The sequence below is a fragment of the Protopterus annectens genome, chromosome 11.part0 (genome assembly GCF_019279795.1).
Source record: "Protopterus annectens isolate FY-2018-M chromosome 11.part0, PAN1.0, whole genome shotgun sequence".
NCBI classification, from domain to species: domain Eukaryota; kingdom Metazoa; phylum Chordata; order Ceratodontiformes; family Protopteridae; genus Protopterus; species Protopterus annectens.
Genome location: NC_056745.1, coordinates 833,348,094 through 833,371,214, shown reverse-complemented (window position 1 = coordinate 833,371,214; position 23,121 = coordinate 833,348,094). Strand labels below are relative to the sequence as shown.

At 39.6% G+C, this 23,121-nt stretch overlaps 1 protein-coding gene across 6 annotated transcripts in view; it reads right to left on the bottom strand.

The window, feature by feature from the left end:
* Positions 1-23,121, bottom strand: part of DENND2A (DENN domain containing 2A) — a 2,268,767-nt gene that overhangs the window by 1,151,758 nt on the left and 1,093,888 nt on the right. For all 6 annotated transcript variants that reach the window (XM_044088248.1, XM_044088247.1, XM_044088242.1 and 3 more), the window contains one exon: positions 21,943-22,130. In XM_044088248.1, coding sequence (XP_043944183.1) covers positions 21,943-22,130 — 188 coding nt within the window. The remainder of the gene's footprint in view (positions 1-21,942; positions 22,131-23,121) is intronic.

Below are 23,121 nucleotides of genomic sequence, written 5' to 3'. Positions count from 1 at the left end.
GCAAAAGGCAGTTATCTAAGTAAAGATATATGTCAAGTCCTCATTGTTTCAAGAATGGTAAACACTGTTGTTAAAGTATTTGGTGAATAACCTGCATACAGTGAAAAGTCCAAATAGCAGAGAGGTAAATTGGTAATGTTTATTACCTGTAATGAACTAGAGGAACTGTCTGCGGTCCCTTTGAGCAAGGATAATTAACCAGATATTTTTCATATTCAAGGTCACTAGCCATTATGAGTAAAAGAAGCATACCTGACTGATAGGTACTTAGTTTGGAGTGGTACAGAATAGATCTCCAGGGGTCATCCTTTTTCTGGCCATCCATCTTGAATTGAGTCATCTTCCTTGCTCTTGCATGGAGACTGCTTTCATGGCCTCAGTGCTCAGGAAATGTTCCAAAATGGGATGAACTAAACTATAGCAATATGGCTGGAAAGGGGAGGGGTCATCATTTCTAAGAAGAGTGGGAACTTTCTGAGTTCTACCTTTGTAACTTATAAATATTATCTTCTTTACCCTTGACTAGGCCAAACCAGTTTTATTTGAAAAAGGAAAGCCTCCTGTTCAGGATGTGATGGTTGAGAGGAAGAGGACTGGCTATTCATTACTGGTGGTTTCCCTCATTACTGTTGGGACTTGTTTTTCTTCTTTCTGCCATAATACCTAACTCACCATCTTCCTTCTTTCCAAGCTTGTTATTTTTAAGGCTCTTTTTATTTGAAACGTTCTGCAACAGAATGGTCATTGCTTCACATGGTATTTTCTGCTGCAGTCTGAAAATTAAAGGCAAGAAAACTGTTTCAATGATTATGGTTGTACATATCAGTGCAGGGAGAAAAAGAAAAGACAGAAGTGACCTGTCCTCTGGCTAAATTTCCAGTGTTTCAGAAAATTTTAGAAACTGACTGCATTGTATTAACAATATATTCTGTTCCCCTGTACAGTACCAACACTTGCTCTCTGCATGGGGATTGGACAGTGACAACTGACAGGACAAAAGACAACTGCCAGATAGAAGCTAAGCATGGCTCTTAGGTCACAGAAAAGTCCCACAACAGTAAGTATTTCCAGCCAAGAAAGTAAAGACCAGACCTAAATGCAAAATAAGCATCTAAAGTTATAATTTAATTACAAGTTTGACTTGTCTCTTAATGAATATCATTTCTACATGAAGGCAAAAGAACTGATAGTGAATTGGAGAAATGGAACATGCTACATTGCCTCTGTGGCATTGCTGTCATTTCATATCACTCCCTACATGTATACATGCACGTGTGTGTGTGTGTGTGTGTGTGTGTGTGTGTGTGTGTGTGTGTGTGTACATGTATACAAATGTACTTTTTAAAGCTGCAAGCCTGCAATAGCCATTTTTTAAGACTAATGAACTAACAATTTGTTAATGCCAGCTAAAGTGAATTCCTAACTAACAACCTAACTGAACTCAATGAAAACAGTTTTGTCCCTACACCGTATCAACATTTGTCACATCACTTCTATTTTAGCTCAGTTATTTACTAACTATGGTTTCTGGTATCCTCTGTAAAATTCCAGGTGTGGGCACACTGACCCTATACACTACATGGTTAGTTCAACATCTGGCACTTATGGTGATGTTATTCAGGTGGTTTTGTGCAAAATCTTTTAAAATAAAGAAAAAAAGTTATGAAAGGTACATGCAGAATTATACATGAAGATCATTTGACATTTATCAGAGAATAAAAGGATGTTTTCTGCAAGAAATCGCAAAATATATGGTTAATGAATGATGATGAGTCATATACCTGATGGTTTTATAAGAACAGGACACCGTAGTTCTTTGAAACCGAAGGCAATCTCTGTTACAATACACAACTGTGAATCACAAAGAATATCAAAACAAGTTCTGAAAACTACTACAAATACAGGATGCTAATGACTTCAGCAGCACAAACCATTTTATGGCACTCTCAAATGATATGTGCCAAAAGTAATAAAGTAAAATAATTCCTTTGCCATCTGTTTTTTTCTTTGAGACAGCCAGAGAAAAATACAGAAACATATGAAAAAAATAATCAGATTATTATACTTGCAATTTGATGAGATCATCTAAAGGTGTAGAGATAATGGTAAAAGTGATTGCATGGTTTGATATGATTAGCAAGTTTTGGAAAGCCAGCTAATGGATGCAGAATCTGCACAGGGGCTGACGACATGCTCAAACAGAGATGGGAGTAACTAGAGTACCAAAAGTTGTCTAACAGATTTAGACAGTTACTATATGACATAAAGTTCTTCCTTGAGACCTAGAAGAAATGTAATTTTAGCACAGGCACATTCTACAGCATGAGATTCAGATACTGCATGTAACTCAAACATTTGTCACTGATTTCAGGCAGAATACAGTAGTAATTTCTTCAGTTACAACAGAAACCAGCTTTGATAAACTTAGCACATATTTAGGATATAGTAGCAGGGAACACAATTTCTTAAAATGTAAATGTTTTATAATCCCGATGCCAGGAAATTCCATTAGTTACAATACAAAATACGTGAATGGAAAATCTGAACACCTGAGATGGTTTCCTATATAGCAGAAGCATTACAGGTTTTATTCAATGCTATATTCCCTGAACAATATGCTCACAAAAATGGAAGTCAAACAACTCTGCAAATACTAAATGTGGCAATGCATAAATGGTTGAATTGCAGATTCTTTACATGAGGTAACTCAGCAATGCAGTTACCTTGAACTTGACTAGAACAAGCACAGGGCTGCAGAAATTGAAACCCATCACATGAGGGTTGGTGTGGCTAGACATTTTTCAAATGTCCTTTTCTGTTTGTATTCTAATACCTAGGACTGTTTCTGTAGAATAGTAATTGTTTTGTCAGGCACTGCTTGCTGTATTTAGAGATGGGAATGCAAAACTGCTTCCCGAATTGAACTGTTTTGTAAAGAGGGCAAAACAATAGGATCTTGTTCAGATGTGTATTTAGTAATTGCCTCAACATCTTTAGGGTGGGCTAAAACAGAAGTGAATCTAGAGCATCAGACAACACTGTGTAGTTCACTGGTAGACACCCACCTCAGCTCAAACTTGAGAAGCTAAAAAAAAAGTCTTCAAGAAATGTAACAAACAGCTGCAGCACACTTAAGCAATGTACAGTGAGTGCTTCAGTCATGGCCAGAAATGCAGTACCAGCATTCATAAACAATGCCAATACTGCACCTCCATACCATCATCCCCTGCTGACTGTGCCCCCTAGCAGCTTGTAGCCAGAATTCTTAACCAGTCATGTTCTTTGATGGCATGTGTGTGGCTGACTCCCAGACACAAACATCAGCAGCATCATATCTACAAATGATTCTTTTACCCAATACAGATGTAGTCTGTATTAGTTTGAGATCCCATTCCTGAGCATTTCACTTTCTCCTTTGCCATAATGTCCATCTATCAAACAATATCCACATGACAGTAAACCATGCATGTCTTCCAGGGCCATATGGAAGTAGCTGTGCTTTGTAGGGCAGGGGCTGCAAGTCAGGCTCTAATGACATGTTCTGAATGCCTCTTTTGAGGCCTGGATAATTGAGTAGGGGGAGTGAGCAATGGAAATGAGTACTTCCATGCCAAGTAACTCCAGGTGTTACTTTTATGATTTTTATAACTCCTTCAACCCCCATCAGAAATGGTCCCTTACTGAGTTCATGGGTTTCTTAAAGGAGATATCTTCTGGGGGAAACCGTTACACTGTGATAACATCAGTGTCAGTATTGTTCCCAAGTGGATAGTGAATCTGGTCATAATATGCCATATCTTTTTCCTCCAAATCAGAACTTGATAATCCCTGCAGTCATGGAACCTCTTACTTTTTGTATAAGGAAACCAACCCAAGGTGGGGGTGGGGCTGGAGAAAGAAAGGAAGTTGCATCTTGCAAGGGAAGCACATATTCTTTACTGATTTTTTTAATGGTATAATAAAGAACAGCCTGATGCAGGTGTCAGTGATACAAATGTCTGGTAGCTCAGCATTTGTGTTGGCAAGGGGAGCCAATGAAGCAGAAAAGGGCAGAACGGAGGTAAGATTGGGACCATGACTTGCTACAATGGCTGATCCATTAAAATGGCAGGGATTTCTTATGAAAGGAAGGGCTATCACCAGAAGTGCCACTGCTTCAGCCTGAAAGGTGCGCCAATCAGTTACAGGTGGGAGGGGTGATCACTACAAAGAAGGAGGGCAGCAGTGATGGCTACAAAGAATGAGGACACTGGACACTGCTGATGACAAGAAGTAGGTGTGAGGACCAAAAACAAATGCAAATAATTCTTCCTTTTCACCTTTAATCTTCTCTGTTGTAAAAATAACCTGGTTCTAGACCTACCTTGCTACAAAGTTTCTCTCCTTTCTTTAACTTTCCTAATCTTGTACATTGCAGGTACAAAGAATGGTGTTGTATGTCTGAGATACATAAATGCAAATCCATGTGCCTCTACAGTGCAGTGCTACTGGCAGACAGTTTAACTTTTGTACACAGGAATTCAGGTGGTAGGTAACACTAACTGTATGCAGCTTGTGCTGAGTCACAAACTGTTTGAGCTTAGCTCCATACCATTATCTGAACCCCTGAAACTCAATTTCATTTATGGTTATCTACAAGTACCTCTTGTTGTTAAATACAAGTTATTTTTTTTTTATTCCACTTCTGGAGAGTTAATGTACATGAGCCATTTACAGAACTGTTTGTCCATTCAACCAGTTAAAGGAATACTCCAAGGTTCCCAAAGCAAATAAAAAACAAAATAGTTGTTGCACCTGCAACATCCCCAACCTGCCCCCTCCCTCGATTTCTATTGTTTATCCAAGCTTTACATAACTGTACCTTTAGCAGTCATCAAATCTTTGGAGGGAGATCTAGCATCTTCTTTCCAAGGAACATGGCATGGACATGCATGCTTACACACGCACACGCACACACACACACACACACACACACACACACACACACACACACACACACACACACACACACACACACACACACACACACCATTTTGCACTGCCTAAGCTCACTGTCTGATTAGAATCTCTGCAAGTTTTTCCTTGTTGTCAACCATCCACCTTCTCCAGTTAATGAAATTCTCTTCATACGTGCAGAACACACTGGGGCATCGACTATACAGATGCAGAGTCACAAACACAGACAGTCGAATGAGTGTGTGATAGGAGACACATCCCTGAGCAAAGCCAACAGTAAAAGAAACCAATAATATTAAATTACCTTTTGGTACAATTTTTCTCTCAATGTTCTCACTTAGTTGACATCACCAACAGCCCCTTATTCCCATGAGGGGGGTAGAAAAAAAGGCAGCAACAGAAGTGGCAATAATAATGTTTTAATCTTATCCCATCCCTCACTCTGAGTACATGGCATATGAAATCACTGACACTGCTAATATAACAGAAAAAGTTCTAGCAGGAATTTAAGATGGATTACATAATCATGATCTTATAAGTAAACATGTTATACTTAGGTGAATTACTATACAACAAAGAAAGTACTGACATTATTATTCACCATTTGTTTTATCTTATGGTCAAGCATCCTTCTGCAATTACTTTCCTTTGGAAGACTTGCTGTAGCTCTGGTAATCACTTTCCCCTGTGAACAACATTAGCTGCTCCTGAATAAGGGAAAGGAAGAGCCTGTAACAGACGCTGAATAAACTATGAATCAGGAATTAGGCACCAGAAACTGTACCTACTAAATTATTTAGGCTAACTTATATGGTCTCCACCCACTAAATGAGGTTCATTTTGTGTTTCTTGTGGACTTTATTTATTTATTTTACGTTTGTTTGCCAGGAGTGTCTACTGGGCCAAAATGAGCCCATTTTCGGTGGTGGCCTGGGGAGAAAACCTTCAAGCAGACATAAGAACAATATATAGTATACTGACATAAACATACAGTAAATTGACATGAGTACTACATACAGTTTAAATTAAAAGTTTGAGTAAAGGAAAACTGTTAGTTACAGCAAAGCAAAAATGTTTACATGTGCAATGAAGTAGTTTAACAGCTGTAACTATAAACTAACATAACATAAAACACAAATACAGAAGAAGAGAGAGATGACTGTGTACATTGTAGAGGGTGGTGTGCAGTAAAATAGTGATGACAAACCGTGGAAGGCAGTAGCTAAGTTATAAGAGATAGAAGAAAGTGTGTTGATGGTATGAAAGATGGATAAGTGTATGAGTGAGAGAGGAACAGATAGGTTTGAGAGGGCTATGAAAATAATTGTCATTGTTACAGCTGGTTTTCTGTTGTGAAGAAGCAAATCGTACATTCATGATGTGGCTCAACTAATGAAGTGGATTCTTGCTGTTTGATCCTACTGTGGCCCGGTCTGATGCTTAGGAAAAGCCTGCCCCTGCTGTTTGTTGCCCCCATTGCATGCTTCTGTTCACTTTCCATATGCTGTCTTTGTGTGGGAGTTTGGCCTTGACAATCCAAACTGTGGAACTGCTATGATGTATTTCTGTTACGTCCACATGCATGACAGTACAGATACTGGTGATAAGGAAAAGTACTTCATTCATTGATGAAAATTTTTTTTAAGATGGGAAAATTTATTTCCCATCTGCAAGGAAAAGAGAAACTAGAGAAAAAATGTTCAAGCATACAGAAACAAAAAAGTAACTTTTCTGTACGTTTTCGTAACAGGACTTTAACAAAGAGGGGATGCCAAAACGATATATATCTGAAATACATGACTGATAATGAAAGCAGAAACAGTTTAAAACAGAAGCATTTATATAATGTGAACATGTCTGTACAGAAGCCTAGTTTGTCAGTGTGTTCGATACTGACAGTAATGCCTACAATAGAAGAGCTCATATTGGTAGTTGTAGTTACCCAGATTCAGTAATTATGCTCACGCTCTAAACATTTCAAAAAATGACAGAGTAAGGGGTTTACTTTTACACATGGCAAGAGAACAGATTTATGTCATATGTGAACCAATAGCAGGATCAGTTGTCAAGTTCCAAAATGAAAAAGATAAGTTAAACGGTCTGCGGCACAGAAAAAGTACAGTTGTGTACACTTACCATAAATGTAGATGTTTGAGTGTATTCACTGTTGCAGTCATCACACTTGGGTTATCCTGCCAGGGGTAGCCCTCAGTTGGCCCAAATACCAGAGACCTAGTATTTTTGCGTCGGTTGCTGTCACTACAGGACTGACGTCAGGTCATCAGTGGTACAAAAACAGGCAGCCAACGCCATTACATCAGGTTTTTCTTGCCCCAAATGTCAGGAGCACCCAAATAGAGAGCTAGGTTATGGTAGAATAACACCACCAGTAGAAGATAAATACCAATAGCCCTGTAAAGAGTGAGGAAGAGAGACAGAGAGAGACAGAGAGAGAGAGACAAGGGGGCTGGAGGGTGGGAAACCAGGACTGCAACAGTGAATATACGAACATCTACATTTATGGTAAGTGTACACAACTGTACTATGTTCTTCATGTTTCACTGTTGCAGTCATCACACTTGGGTTGATTCCCAAAGCTGAAGAACAGGTGGAGGCAGTCAAGAAGAGTTGGGGCTGGCTAGAATGCCCTGCAGGACTGCGGTTGCAAAGCCTATCCCTAGATCTGGAAAAGATAGGCAGGTGGTAATACCTGGTGAAGTTATGAACAGAACTCCATGTTGCAGCTTCCAGGATGTCCCTGGTAAGGACCCCTTTGAAAAAGGCTGCAGAGGTTGAAGTTGCCCTAGTGGAATGGGTTCTGACCCCCAGTGGGGGTGGTTTCCAGTGGTGTTTGTAACAGAAATGGATACAGTGTGCTATCCATTTGGAAATGGTTTGTTTTGATATAGCCTTGCCCTCTGCCCCTGGTGCAAAGCTGACTAGTAAATGGTCAGATTTCCTAAAAGGTTTAGTCCTATCTAGGTACAATGTGAGCTGTCTGCGCACATCTAAAGAGTGCAGGATCCTTTCCCCCTTATTTTGATGTTTAGGGAAAAAGGTATGCAAATTAACAGATTGGTTGAGAGCCACACTGGACACCACTTTTGGCATGAAAGTTGGGTTAGTCCTTAGGGAGACCCTGTCAGCATGAAAAATGATGAAGGGTTCCACAGCCATAAGTGCTTTTAGGTCAGACATTCTTCTAGCTGAAGTGATGGTCAGAAGGCAGGCTGTTTTCCAAGAGAGGAATTTTAACTCTGCTGAAGCTGCAGGCTCAAAAGGGGGTAGCATGAGCTTTTCCAACACAAAGTTAAGGTCCCAAGCAGGCGTAGGGGCTCTTCTTGGTGGCCTTAAGTTGTTGGCCCTTCTAAGGAACTGCTTGATGAGAGGGTGTGGAAAGAGAGGTGGCTCAGTGCTGTAATGTGCAGAGATGGCAAAGGTATGTATTTTAATGGAAGAGAAGGATAGGCCCCTGTAGAGTAGGTATGCTAGGTAATCCAGGATGAGAGTTAAGGAGGGCTGTGCTGGGTCAACTCCTTTAATCTGGATCCAGGAACAATACCTTTTCCACTTGTCAGCATAGGATTTTCTAGTGTTGGGTCATCTGGCTTCATGTATAATGTCCAGGACCTGCTTGCTTAGGCTGGCCACTGGAGGAGAAGTCAAGGAATAAGCCAGGCTGCCAGGTTCAGGGTCTGCAATTGTGGATGCAATAACTCTCCCTCTTGCTGAGTCAGGAGAGTTGGAATCTGAGGGAGGTGCCAAGGGGGCAATGGTGACAGACTGCGCAGTAGTGGGTACGAGTGTTGGCATGGCCAGTCTGGGGCAATCAGGATTGCCCTTGGTCTTTCCTCCCTTATTTTGAGTAATACTCTTGTAATAAGAGGTAGAGGGGGAAATGCATAGATTGAGAGGTTTACCCATTAGAAGGATAAGGCATCCACTCTCCAGGCCTTGCTGTGAGGTTACCTGGTGCAGAATTTGCTGGGCTTGTGGTTGTAGGGGGAGGCAAATAGGTCCACCTTCGGGGTACCCCATTTCTGGGTCACAAGACTGAAGGTATTGTGATTAAACTGACACTCATGTGGGTCTAGGAGATTTCTGCTTATGTTGTCTGCCAGAGAGTTTTGGTTGCCTGGCAGGAATTGTACTAAGAGGTGAATATGCATGGCTGAGGCCTTGTTCCAAAGGGTCATGGCTAGCCTGCAGAGTAGGTGAGAGTGGGATCTCCCCTGCTTGTTGATGTACCACATCACTGTAGTGTTGTTGGTTTTGATTAGTAGAGGCCCTGGAGAGAGTAGGGATCTGAAAGCTGTCAGAGCATGCTGAACAGCTAGCATTTCCTTTTGACTGATGTGCAGATGAATTTGATTTGGGCTCCGGTGGCCCTGAATATACCTGCCGTCCAGGTGTGCACCCCAGGCATAGTCTGATGCATCTGTGGTTAGGGTCTGGGTGGCGCGGGGTTGTGAAAAGGGAAGTACCTTGTTGTGGTTGCATACTGCTGCCCACCAAAGAAAATCTTTCCTTAGACAAGGTATCATACTTGTAATAGTTTCCAGGTCCTGAGAATGTTGACACCAAAGGCTTTTTAAGTACCACTGAAGTTTCCTCATATGCAGTCTGGCATATGGAATCAGTAGAATTCAGGAGGCCATGAACCCTAGAGCTATCAGGATTTTCCTTGCAGATAAGTGGGTTTTGGTGGCCAGTTGGGAGAAGTAACCTGTCAGATAGGCTTGTTTTTCTGGAGTAAGGAATGCCATCTGGGATGCTGTGCCCAGGCTTGCTCTCAGGAATACATTTTTTTGACTGGGGACTAGTTTGGATTTCTTTCTGTTTATAGTGTACCACAGTGAGGTTAGTAGGTCCTTTACAAATGTCAGGTGCTGCAACAGCTTTTCCTGTCTGCCTGAATCATGCAGTCATCCAAGTAGGGGTAAATATGAATATTTCTTGGTCTGCAAAAAGCAATAGCTGGAGCCAGGCATTTTGTGAAAACTCTGGGAGCAGTGGATAAGCCAAAGGGAAGTGCAGAAAACTGATAATGCATAGATCCTTCCCTGAAATGTAGATATTTTCTGCAAGAGTCTCTGATTGCGATGTGCAGATAGGCCTCTTTTAGGTCTAGGGTGGCTAACCAGGCATCTTTGGACAGCATAGGGAGAAGCTTCTGTAGGGTGAGCATTTTGAATTTTGGCACCAGCAGGAAGGTGTTTAGAATGGAAAGATTTAAGATTGGGCACCAGGTGCCCTCTTTTTTGGGTACCAGGAAAAGTCTGGAATGGAAACCTTGGGCTATCTGTTCTGCAGGAACAGGCTGAATTGCCCTCATGGAGAGCAGGGAATGAACATGGTTTTGTGCCTCTGCCAACTCTTTGGAGGAAGATCTTGGAACCCTTCTCGGGTTGGCAGCGTGTGGAAATAAAATTTGTACCCATGGGACACTATGTTGAAGACCCATCGATCGTTGGTGATGGAAGCCCAGTTTTTTGCATGGGAGGTAAGTTTTCCTCCTAGGGGCACAAGCACATGGGCAGAGGTGAGGGGTGGAGTTGAGAAGTCATTGTGAATTCTTTCCATAAGGGGGTGGCTTAACACTCCCAGTTTTAGAAGTGGAGGTACTCCATTGCTTAGATCTCTGCATACCCTGAGACTGCTGTTGGGGAGGGGGGGTCCTGCTTCCTCTAGGTCTAGTCTGAGGTGGCCTTGAGAGGGCTGGAAAGGACCAATGTTTTGAGGGGCAATGCCTACTGAATTTAGGAGGCTGGACTTGCAAAAAGTCTTTAACTGTCTGCATATACTTAGCTTTTTCTTCCATCTTTTTTAAAACCTCTTCTGCTTTGGTGCCAAACAAAGTGTTCTTGTTTAGTGGTGCGTCCAATAATTTTGATTTGACATGGTCTGGCAAGGTTTGTTCCTTAAGCCAAGCATGCCTTCTAAGTACAGAACCTGTGACTACTGCCCTGCAGGATGCTTCTAGGGCGTCAAACCCACATTGCAGGGTATGCTTACTAACTTGGCTTGCAGAATGCATGAGCTCCTGTAATTCTTTATTTTCTGCACAGTCAGGGAAGATAGATATTTATTGTTTAGTAAGTTCCATAGTATATTGTTGGTATTTCAGCATGTGAAACTGATAATTTAATGCTCTAATGGCATAAAAACATCATCCACAACATCCAGAACAGGAGAAATAGCTAAGGGTCTGTGCTGTGGTAAATCTAAAAATTTCCTGCGTCTCTTTTTGGACTGAGGATAATCCTGGCTTTCCCAATGAAAATGTTCTCTCAAGGTATGTAGGGTTTCTCCAAAAAAAAAATCCTCTGGAGGAGAGGCAGAAGGGATGGATTCCTCTGCATCTGAATCCTCATAAGCAGATAAGGGCATGCCTTCATAATCAGAAAACTCAGAGTTATCGGATTCTTGGTCAGATAAGGCTGCTGGGAACAAGTCTCTTTTCCTTTTAGCAGAGGCAGGCTGGCTTCCTCTAATCAGCATTAAAAGGTCTTCCTCCATTTTAAGCATCTGAGATTGAGGCATGGAAGCAGGCGCTTGAGGTTGGGTCATCGTTTTTTTAGGCGTAGTTCGTACTCTGGGCCTTAGAATCTCAGCAGTTTTAAAAAGAACTGAAGACGCGAAAGCAGTCGTCGGTTTGTGTCGAATATCGGTAGTGTGAAAAACTTCTTCAGAAGCCGGTGCCTGCACAGTGGCTCCAGACCCATCCAAGGCAGAAACATCCACAGGTTCCGTAATCAAAGAAGAGTCTTGCTGCATACAGGACTCTGAACAGGTCTCTGTAGCAGCCTGCGAATCCATAGAAGCAGGCATCAGGGGCTGCGAAAGCACCTCACTGAGTACGTCGGCAGTTTTGGACCTGTGCAATCTGTCTCTGTCTTTATCCTTACGTTTTTTTGAAAGATCGGAAGTCAGATGGCTTACCGAAGCCATTTCAGAACATAGAGATCGAGAGCAAAAGTATTTAGCTACAATAAGGGCCCAATGACGAACAGTTCTGGCATTGAACAAAGCACAAAATCGACAGCGAGGGACATCGTGGTCTGGGCCTAAACAGGTGATGCAGTAAGAATGGACATCTCGGTGTGGTATTTGCTTTCCACAGGCGAGACAATTGTTAACTTTTTCTGACATTGGTTAGAGCAAGAAAAAAGGATCCCTAACAGGGTATTTAGCTTTAGAAGACTTCAACTTCAATTTTGGAAATGAAAACTCAGGTAGCGGCTGACCGGCACTCGTGCAAACTGCTTCTGCTTCGGGTTCCTCGGCAAGAAAGACTGATGTAATGGTGTCGGCTGCCTGTTTTTATACCACTGACGACCTGACGTCAGTCCTGGAGCAACAGCAACCGACGCAGAAATACTAAGCCATTGGTATTCAGGTTGACTGAGGGCTACCCCTGGCAGGATAACCCAAGTGTGATGACTACAACAGCGAAACACGAAGAACATATGCAGAATGGAAAATATGCAAGTTGAGGGCTAAAAATCAACAAAAGGTCCACACTGATGTATTACCCCATGGTAAACACATTTGTAAGACACCAAGAATTTACAGATTTTAATTCGGAAATAAAATTTCAAATAAATCATCCCTCTAGCAGATCCCTGATGAATTTGCTATTCTTTATACTCAGTTCATGATACCCTCAAAGAAAAAAAAAATAATTCACATATTACTTGAAATGCTTCATTATACATCCATGAATCACAGTGCTGTAATATCAAAATGTATGACAAACATACAGCTAGGCCACATAAGGAATAAATTTAGGAAAAAAATGCGCAATAAGAATCCAGAATCTCTAGCTGGGTTTTATTTCCAAGCATTTCTTAATTCTGATAAACATATTACCAGTCTCGTTCATTATGACACAATAAACCAATTACGAATGACATGCATATACTGAATTTATTAGAGAAAAAATAATGATTTGGATTAATGAATTAAACAGTCTTAAAACAAGTAGGATTTACTTCCAAGCATTTCATAATTCTGATAAACCTATCGTCAGTCTTGTTGATTCTGACATAATAAACCAATTAAAAAAATGACAAATAGTGGCTGAATTTATTAAAGAAAAAAGAATGTTCTAGATTTAAGAATTCAACCGTTTTAATCCAAGTACAATTCTGTGAAATACGGGTGTGAAGAATTATTTTTGTTACCCCTTCTTTTCCATTTAGAACTTCATTTCCACATTTTTTTTCTTTCCTTCCCAGTTTCTTTCCATTGTTAGCTCTTTCCCATCTGCTTTTCACTCCCTCCTTTTACTCCCACCCTCCATTGCTTTTTCTCTTCTTTCTTCTTCCTTCCTTTACACTCTTCATGATTTCCTATGCTTCTATTTTCGTTTCCCTTTCACTTACCTTCATCATTCCCTTTCCTTCTCTTTTTCCATTCTGTTTTTCATCTCTTTCCTTTCTTTTGGCTGACATACTTAAAGAAACCCATTTAAAAAATGTGAACAATATTAGTAAGTTTTATGTTATTCTTTCAAATCACTATTTTAATAAGTGACATTTCAATTATTTTTTTTATTTAAATTTAGTTCCACACCTAAATTAATTTTATCCAACATTATTTTCTAAGTTTGTTGATTACCACTTTAATTTTCAAAAGTATGTCTAAAATTGTACATGACTGTATGTTTAATTTAGTACGCATGCTGTACTTAATGTTTCAGTTACAGAATCTGTTCCATGCTAAAGGTTCATTTATACATATGTACATTGGTGGGATTTAACATGCATCTTCATGTTTTATATATGTACCTCACTTTCATTTTAATGGGTCCCCAGAAAGACTGTTTACCTACAGAGCTGTGGTACTTGTTGGCTGGCTGTTTCTGAGTTTTAGCATATCTGAGTACTTCTACACTATTTATTATCTGGAGTTCTCTCAGATAACACTGCAGCCAGGAAAACAATATAAAGTAACCTGAAATATGACGCAAATAAAAATAAATAAATAATGGAAAATATGGATCTTGATCAAGCCAAAATAGTTAAATATCAAATATAAGTAGCATGTCGAGTCATGAAAAAAATGTTTTCATCATGAATGACTGTGCAGACTTAATTCATATACAACTCAACCACAGCAATACTATGGATTTCAGTGAAATCAAATGTCAAGCTAGCACCAAACTTCATACATTAAATTATTTTAGTAAAAGGACACCAACGCTGGCAAATGCTACTTTTGAAAAGTTGTGGCTAGAGTGTGCTTTTTTAATGTATTCATGTCACAAAAAATGAAAGTAAAAAAACTGAAACCACACCACCATTAACATCGACTACCATCAATAAAACTAACTCAATGAACAAATTAAAACATACCTACACTTAAATCAAGCTCAAAAGCGTAACTGTGCAGGGATAAAGCCCCCTGTGCTCCCTTATTTTAATATACTAACTTGATGGTCCTACAGACACTGGAGAAAGGGCAGACACCAATGGGGCAAAAAACATTTTAAGACTAACGATTCTAACTTCCCACACTTTTTATACAATCCTAAAGATCATGGATAAGTATAAACACCACCAACCACCCACATATCACCCAAGTTAAACAAAAGATAAAGTTGTGGTAATAGGAGCATTAACTGAAACTGCAGTTCATGGAAATGTCATTGCTGTTACAGACCTCAGCAGTACAGTCATCAGTTTCACAGCATGCTTTTGTTTAATAAACTCAGTCCATACAGGACAGTTTCATTTGTTGACATGATTTACATTAGTTAGTGCCACAAATAAAATGATCCACTTTATATTACTTCCCCAGACAGATACAAATAAAGTGCTGATGGTGTAAACTGTTTTTGTAGCTCTAAAATTATTATTCTTTCTCAATAAGTGTTTCTGTATCCGCTGATAAACCCAAAAAGTGTAATTATCTTTTCAGCTAGATTTTTGATTAAAGATCACAGTAACTGCACAGAGTTTACATATTCTCAAGAGCTTACAAAATACATCATCTTTAATAATACTCTAGATTATTGTAGTACATGAATTGCTCTAATGTTGACAAGTAAACTCTCTATATAGGGCCTGCCACAAACACACTTTTTACCATATAGAGATGGCACTGTGACTTACGTTTGTCACCCGTCCTGCTATCAGTGGGACACTCATGGGTAGATCTATCTCCCGTTGCCTGCTCTGTAAAGCAGTTGCATATTGAACCACTGTGGAAATGCTGCAAACACTTCTGTTTTTTCCACGGCAATTTGGTTACGTCACCAACCTGGACCTGTAGGCAGAGCTATTACCTGTTAGGTCCGGGTGTTATAAATCATGCAGCAATTGGCTAAAACCCATGAAGTGGGTGAGGAATTGAGCCAGGAAGAACCCTACAAAGGTTGTGCCTGTAGAGTGTTTTTTATTAGCACTTCTACAGCTGCTTATAGAAGACTGGGATTTGTCTTTTTTTTTTTTTTTTTTTACAGCCAGAGCCAGCAAGCCAGCAAGGCTCTAGTAGACAAAGCCAACCAGCAAGCCACTAAGCCACTCCAGCAGCCACAGCCACCCAGCCAGCCACTCCAGCAGCCAGGAAGCCAGCTAGCCACTCCAGCAGCTAGGAAGCAAGCCAGCCAGCCACTCCAGCAGGCAGGAAGTCAGCCATTCCAACAGGGAAGTCAGCTAGCCCAGCAAAGACTGTGACTGTGCTGATAAGCACGTACAAATATTTTACGGCTCTAGCTTTTTAAAAACGGGAATATTGTGTTTTACTTCTATTCAACTTTTTAATGTTTAGAGGTAAATGGGGTTCACTGTGCAGAATTTACATCTGTATAATGGTTATTTTGAGATTTGCAAGTAGTACTTTTTAAAGGTATAAAAAGTGTGTGTGTGTGTGTGTGTGTGTGTGTGTGTGTGTGTGCGTGTGTGTAATTTAATTTAATCTATAATTGTTCTGGATGTTTTGGGATGATTTAGAAGCATTAGATTTTAAAGGCTAAAATGTGTGTATAGAAGTGTTTTTTTTAATTTCTGGTGGGGGCAATCTTCACAGATAAATGTAGTGTGACTGATATATTTCTATTTTTATTGTGGCTGTTTCAGGGTACTTTGCATTTAAAGATGGAAATGTTTAAAAACAGTTTGCACTTTTTTGTGTGGTGATCTGTGCAATTTATTTTTAATGCTATCTTCAATAAATTAAGATGCACTGCTTTGGGTATTTTTCTTGCAAGTCATCACTAAACTTTTAAAAGTGAAAATGTATACGTGCGTAAAACTTTGTATTTTTTTGAGGCAACATGTTCATATACTGGGTACATGTTGTCATGGCTGCAAGCAGAAATGTGTGTATTTTATTTTTTATGCTGTCTTTAATAAGTTTAAAATATACTACTTTGATTATAATGTGAATATGGCCATACTGCTGTTACTTGGGCCTGTTCTTTATTGAATCATTGTGCTGGGTAAATTACTGTTATAGGTTTCTTTCTCTTTTTCTTATTATTTGCTGTATTTGGAGGTAAATGGGGTCCATGGGGTCTGCTGTGCATTTCAATTTATTTTAGACAAGCTATTAAGTGATGCCTTTCAAGAAGTATTTTTAAAAGTGAAAGTGTTTGCTTAACTTTATTTTTTTTTTTGGGGGGGAGGAAGTTAACATGGTGCATTTGGAATCACGCAAAAACATGTCATTGCTGTTTCAGGACAGTTTGCTTTTATAAGTGGAAATGTGTGCATTTTGTTTTAATGCTGTCTTCAATAAGTTTAAAATGTACTGCTTTGATTATAATGCGAATATGGCCATGCTGCTGTTGGGCAAGTTCTTTATTGCATCGATGTGCTGGGTAAATTTGTGCTATAAATTTATTTGTTTTTTTTAATTGCTGTGTTCAGAGGTAAATGGGGTCTATGGGGTCTGCTGTACATTCTAATTCATTTTAGAGTGGCATTTTAGTTAATGATTTACAAGAAGTAATTTAAAGTGAAAATATGTGTATAATTTATTTTTTGGAGCAGTGTGGGGCATGTGCAGTAATAAACATATTATATCTGGTGTTAATGTCAAGTTTCAATTGACAAAATGCCTCCCATTATGTCATTTACTATGCAATCTTTTTAAATGTTTTGTAATGTTAATTCCCTTCTGCTCTATTCCTCAGTTATTCAGTGAATCTTTATCAAAGAACTACTTTACGAACTGCTTCATGTTTCAGGTACCAATATTATTCTGACAGTTTTCAGGTCCCAATGTTTTTCAAACTAGTTCTTTCAAATGCCAGTGATTCTAACCAGTTCTTTTGCCAGTACTTCTAGCCAGTTCCTTCCTGTGGCATTATAGTACTGCATCCTAATAACTCAGTTTTGCTAAATATATTGCATAGGATCTACTTCAGTAGATTGAACTTTTACAAGTTCGAATCACATATGGCCGAGACCATATGTTCGAAGTTGTAAAAGTTCGAACACTGAAATAAAAACACATAAAACAAAAAAACACAAAACTAAACGTCTATAGCAGGGGGGCACCGCCCATACCCCCTTACTTAAATATACCAACTCCGAGATCGCACTACATTGCGGAAATGGGAAATCTTCCCTTTCCGCTCTGTACAGAGATCTCCATTCACTCCAATCAAACTTTTACAAGTTCGAATATATGGTCTCGGCCATATGTGGTTCGAACTTGTAAACGTTTGATCGACTGAAGGGGACCCATTGTATATCAGTGATGGTGAACCTATGACACACATGTCACAGGTGACATGCCACGACATTTTGGGTGACATGCCAGCGATCATCAACACCTAAGTTAACAAAGACACTGCTTTTACATTCGTTGCTCATGTGAAGTTTACTGAATTATTTTGTGCCAGGAGCTTTTGACACACCAAACCCAAAATGTCCGCCATCACTGTTGTATATCAAGTAAGTACAGCTTCAAGTAGGAAGAGAGTAGCAGCTTCATCATAGTCTACTGCCACTAACGGAATGTGCAAGCTCACAATGTTTGGAAAATGGAATTCGACTGGATCGAGAAGTGCAATGATGTGAAAGCATTCTGCAAGCACTGCAAAAAGGAATTTCTAGCCACCCATGGTGGAAGAAATGATGTTGCATGATATGAGGCAACTGAACAACATATAAGACTGCTATTCTGCAAGCAAAATCCAGTCACCTGATGGCAAAGTGGGCAAGGAACACAAACCTTGAGGGACCAGAACTTCAGATCATTGCAGTAGAAGCCTTTGAGGTGTTCCATGCTGTTAAGCACAATATTTCCTATACCAGTTTGGACTGTGCAGTAAAATTGGTGGGCCAGTAAGACAGCGACTCACACATCACAAAAAAGTATCTTGTGGAAGAACCAAGGCTGAAGCCATTGTTGAAAATGTTTTGGGACCACACTCAATGGAATGCCTTCTGCATGACCTTCAGAAACCAGGCACTTCCTTTGCATTATCAGTGGATGCTTCCAACAAGGGAAACATAAAATTATTTCCACCTGTAGTGAGGTATTTTTTCAAAGAAGAAGGGGTGGTGAATGGTCTTTTAGACTTCTATGAAGACCCTGATGAATCTGCCCAGGCAATATCACAGCAGATTTCGAACATTATAGGTTCATAGGTAGGTACTAGGCTATCGGCCCTGGGGCCTATACAAGCCCAGCCAAAAAGGTACCCTGGCATTTGCCACCCAAGAAAATTATTTTCCTGTGCCATTGTCAAGCAGAGCCACAGAGGTGATCCCTGAGGTGAATTTCCTATTTCCCATCCAATCATCAAGATTTTTCTTGAAGAGTGCTAATGAGGAGCTTTGTTTGATATAGATAGGTAGTTTATTCCAGAGTATGGGAAGTCTCTGGGACAGGAATCTATCCCTCTGGCATGTTCTGTTTATTGTGGTGACAAGGTTTAGGTCCCTAGAGCGTGTAGCTCGGACGGATTGGTATTTATTTAAGTGGAGCATGTCCAACAGCTCTGGGTTTGACATAGCTTTGTATGTTAGGCAGAGATCACCTATGAGTAGGCGATATGCGACGGAGTAAAGCTGGAGTTTTTTGAGACAGTCTGCGTAGGGCATCTGTTTGAGGCCGGTAATCCTCTTTGTGAGGTATTTCTGCGGCCTTTCCAGTTGTTGCAGATATCTTGTGAGGTGCATACCAAAAGGGGCGTTGTACTCTATAATGGGTCTAATGAGTGATGAGTAGAGGGGAACAATGACCTCTTTTTTTCTGCATGAGAAACATTTTGTGATGAGGTGTGCCACATAGAAGGATTTCCTGACTACTGTGGCGATTTGATTATCAAAGGAGAGACTACTGTCCACCTATGTCCCAAGGTCTCTTATCACAATTTCAGTGTTAAGTATACTACCGCCTATGTTGTAGTTCATGGGTACAGAGTTTTTACCAAAGGGGATGACAATGCACTTTTTGGCATTGAGCTTGAGGCCATGGCTTTGACACCAGGCATCTGTCTCAGTGAGGCCCTTTTGTAGGATGTCCACATCGTTAGGAGTTTTGATTATGGCTCCTAGTTTGCAGTCATCTGCGAACTTCATTAGCCAAAGACCTTCTGTGTTAGCCTGTACTTCAGAGAAGTAGATACCAAACAGGAGAGGACCCAGGACTGAACAATGTGGTACTCCACTTGTCACTGGTCTGACGTTGGACTTGGAGTCTGCTACTTTCACAGTGTGGGTTCTGTCAGTGAGCCAGTTGGCCACCCATCTTGTGACATAGGGATTTTTAGTTTAGTGAGTTTATCTATAATTCCAGAGTGGGGGACGGTGTCGAAAGCCTTGGCAAGATCTAGATAGGCTGTGTGAACCACCTTACCCTTGTCAACGGCTTTGGTGACTGCTTCAAAGAAGTCTATCAGGTTTAAGAGACATGATCTGCCTTTTACAAACCCGAACTGGGTGGGGTCCAGAGTTTGGAGATTACCAATGTCTTTATTTATAAGTTCCATGATAATATGGAAAAGCACTCCTTGCCCTGTCACAGCATTTCAGCATATGGGGCTGATAATGGCAGTGTGAACTATGAAAATCAATCTGGTGTGTATACCAGATCAAAAGAAAAGTGCCCATCACTCCAGAAGGCTAACTGTGTTGCTCACATTATTCATAAACCAGCCAAAAAAGCTGCACCACAGCTACGTTATGATGTGGAAGTGTTTGTGATGAAACTTTTCAGCCATTTCTCAGATTCTGCCACAAAGACCAGAGACTTGAAAGACTTCTTTGAGTTTTGTGATATGGAATGTGAGTCTCTTAAGGCATGTGCCAACAAGGTGGCTGTCAGTCCTGCCAGCTATTGACAGACTAGTGAAAAATCTCCCAGTGCTCTAGTCATATTTCCTCTCCAAGGGAGAAGAGGAGACCCACCCCCCTGACATATATGGCAGCACTTTTCAGCTAATGAGCATGGCAGGAATGCATTGCCTATGCTGCCCCAATACTATTTGCACTTTCTCAGTGTTGTTCTCGTGGATTTCAATAAACATATAAGTATTTTACAAGAAGCAGCACTTATGCCATGGAAACATTTTTAGCAATGGTTTCTTTCAAGGAAAAACTTCAGGGAAGAGCTGAAGATGCTTTCTTTGGTGGAAAACTTAGGGCAATTATGAGCACATTAGACAGCATTTCTTTTAACAAGCTTAAAACAGACTATCGTGTTCTTGGAGACAGCAGTTAAGTATTTAAAACAATGGCTTGATTTTACTGAAAACAACTAATTGTTTACTCTGTCTAAATTATCTTTAATTGAGCTCTTTGTTTTCAGTGACTTACTCAGTGTGACCACTGCCCTGAGTCTGTGGGACATACATGAAGCCCATCTTTTCCAGGAATATTTAGCAATCAAGCCATTTCTCCAAAAATTATATACAACAAGCTAATCTCCAGGAGAAAAGTGGCTGAAGCTTTTCAGAGAAGGGCCTGAGTTGACCGCATTACATCCGGTAATTGCTAGGGTATTATTGATACCAACATCAAATGCATTTGTGGAGAGAGCTTTTTCTTTGGTGAAAAATAAATGGACAGATGTCTGAAAAAGTTGCAGCGTGGACTTTTTAAAAGCTGAGCTAATGATGACCATAAATTTCCAGATGAAATACAGTAACTTTTATTCAATATTATATAAAACTGGCCACTCCTTCAGGCCATCAAATCAAATGCAAAGTACACATTTAAAAAAAAGTGATTTAGTCTAGTTTTCTTGCAGTGTGTATGTAGTTTTGTTTTGTGTTTTTTATTTTACTTTTTTTTTTGCTTTAGCTTTAATTTGCACTAAGCATACACTTAATTATACGCATTTAAAAAAATAGTGCTCGTTTGAAATATATACATTTTTTTGTTTTCTTGTTTCAGAATAGTCATGGTTATTGTGATATGTAGAATTTAAGAGTGTTTTTACCTTTTTAAATAAACACAATTGTCTGTTTAATATGAGTAGTGTGTTTTTTTCTATGAAGTTTACTTATTGTTACAAATGAGTAATGTGTGTGTTTTTGCAGTAATGCTTCACTTTTACTGTTAAAGCTGCATAATTTAAATGCTTTGTGAGATTTCAGTAAGCTGTAATAACTTCACACTGTTGTACTGATAACTTCATCTCCTTCAGCATTACTGACAATAACTGGATGGTTTATAAGTGATGTATAATGTTTATGACTACAGTTGCTTCAATGGTGTCTGTGATGTAAACTGTTTGCAACTAGAGTGATATAATTTTGTATGCTTTCATTTACATAAATGTAAGATTGCCTTTGTCATATGTGTAAATGTAATAAAGATGTTTGGAAAAAAAACCATTCCTGTGGTGATGTCATGGTAGGGGTGTGGCCAGGTTATATTGGCCACACCCCATGCCCCACTTTGGCATGCTTAAAAGGTGGCAACCCTACTTTGACTGCATCAGCTGTAGCTACATTGTTATTACATCATAACAAAAGACAGAACAAGGAAATAACAATGGGATCAGAGCAAAAGCTTTTACCTTTAGTGGAAACTGCTGAGTAACCTCAGGTAGATAAACACTTCCCGACTGTTTCTTGTGCAGTGAAACAACAACAAAGTACTCAAACAACTGTCTTTCCTGCAACTCAATCAGATCTCGTTCCAAAGTCCGATAGCGAGGGGCCTGCTTCAATATGGACTTAACAAAGACCAAACGCTGGCTATGAGCTAGGAAGGAAAATTAAAAGCAAAAGTAAATTACTACTTAGGTAAGAGCAACAGTTTATAGCTGATACACAAGGTTAGACACCAAATGAGCTGCTGTCAGTGTAAGTCACTTACTTCAGTGTAAGGCCTATATATAAATAGGCCTACAACAGCATCCAGATTCCAAAAGACCTTCTCTCAGTATACTTGCTCTCTTGCTCTGAGAGCAAGACATTTGGAATCAGACCCATGATCTCAAAGGTCTGTCAACATCTAGAACTGCTACCATTTAACTATAATGAATTCTATGGGCCTTCTGATGTTCTTCAGCCTTTTAATTTGAACTTTTCATCTTACGTGCTAAATGCAGGAGTTAAGCTGCCTCTTTGTAATCAAATATGTAGTATCATAAGGTATTTCTTGTTTATGCCAAAAGCTTACTGTAAGCTGCAGTAAACTGAGAAGTGTTATAACAACAAGTAAAATATTGCAAGAGCAAGTCTAACACTAGCTTTAGTGCTGTTGCATAAAAAATACATTACTCTGCCAGTCTCAACATTAAAAAAATCTGAGAGAATATAAACACAAACTGTAATTTAGGAATATTCCTTTTACTGAAACAACACCTTTTGATGTGAAGTCTAATAACAGAAATGATGACTAATGTCACATAAGAAATTTCTGTCTTTCAGAAGCAAGCTCATATAACTCATAATTCTAAATTTAATGTTAAAAGCATAAAACTTTTACTAAGAAATAAGTGTACCTTTACATTTATTTATTTATTTATTGCAGAGGAACGACATCTATTTTTTTAGGTCAAGGTAGCATTAAGTTTCTGAAACTCTATGGGAGAATGCCTGAAAGTATTCGGAATTTTCTCATGATACAACAAAACCAAAATATGAAAACTAGAGGCCATCAGTTTGCTCAACTATAAAATGCATCACAAAACATAGTTCATCAAAACCACACAATTGTCAGTGGAGGTCACTACATGACAAGCTCGCTT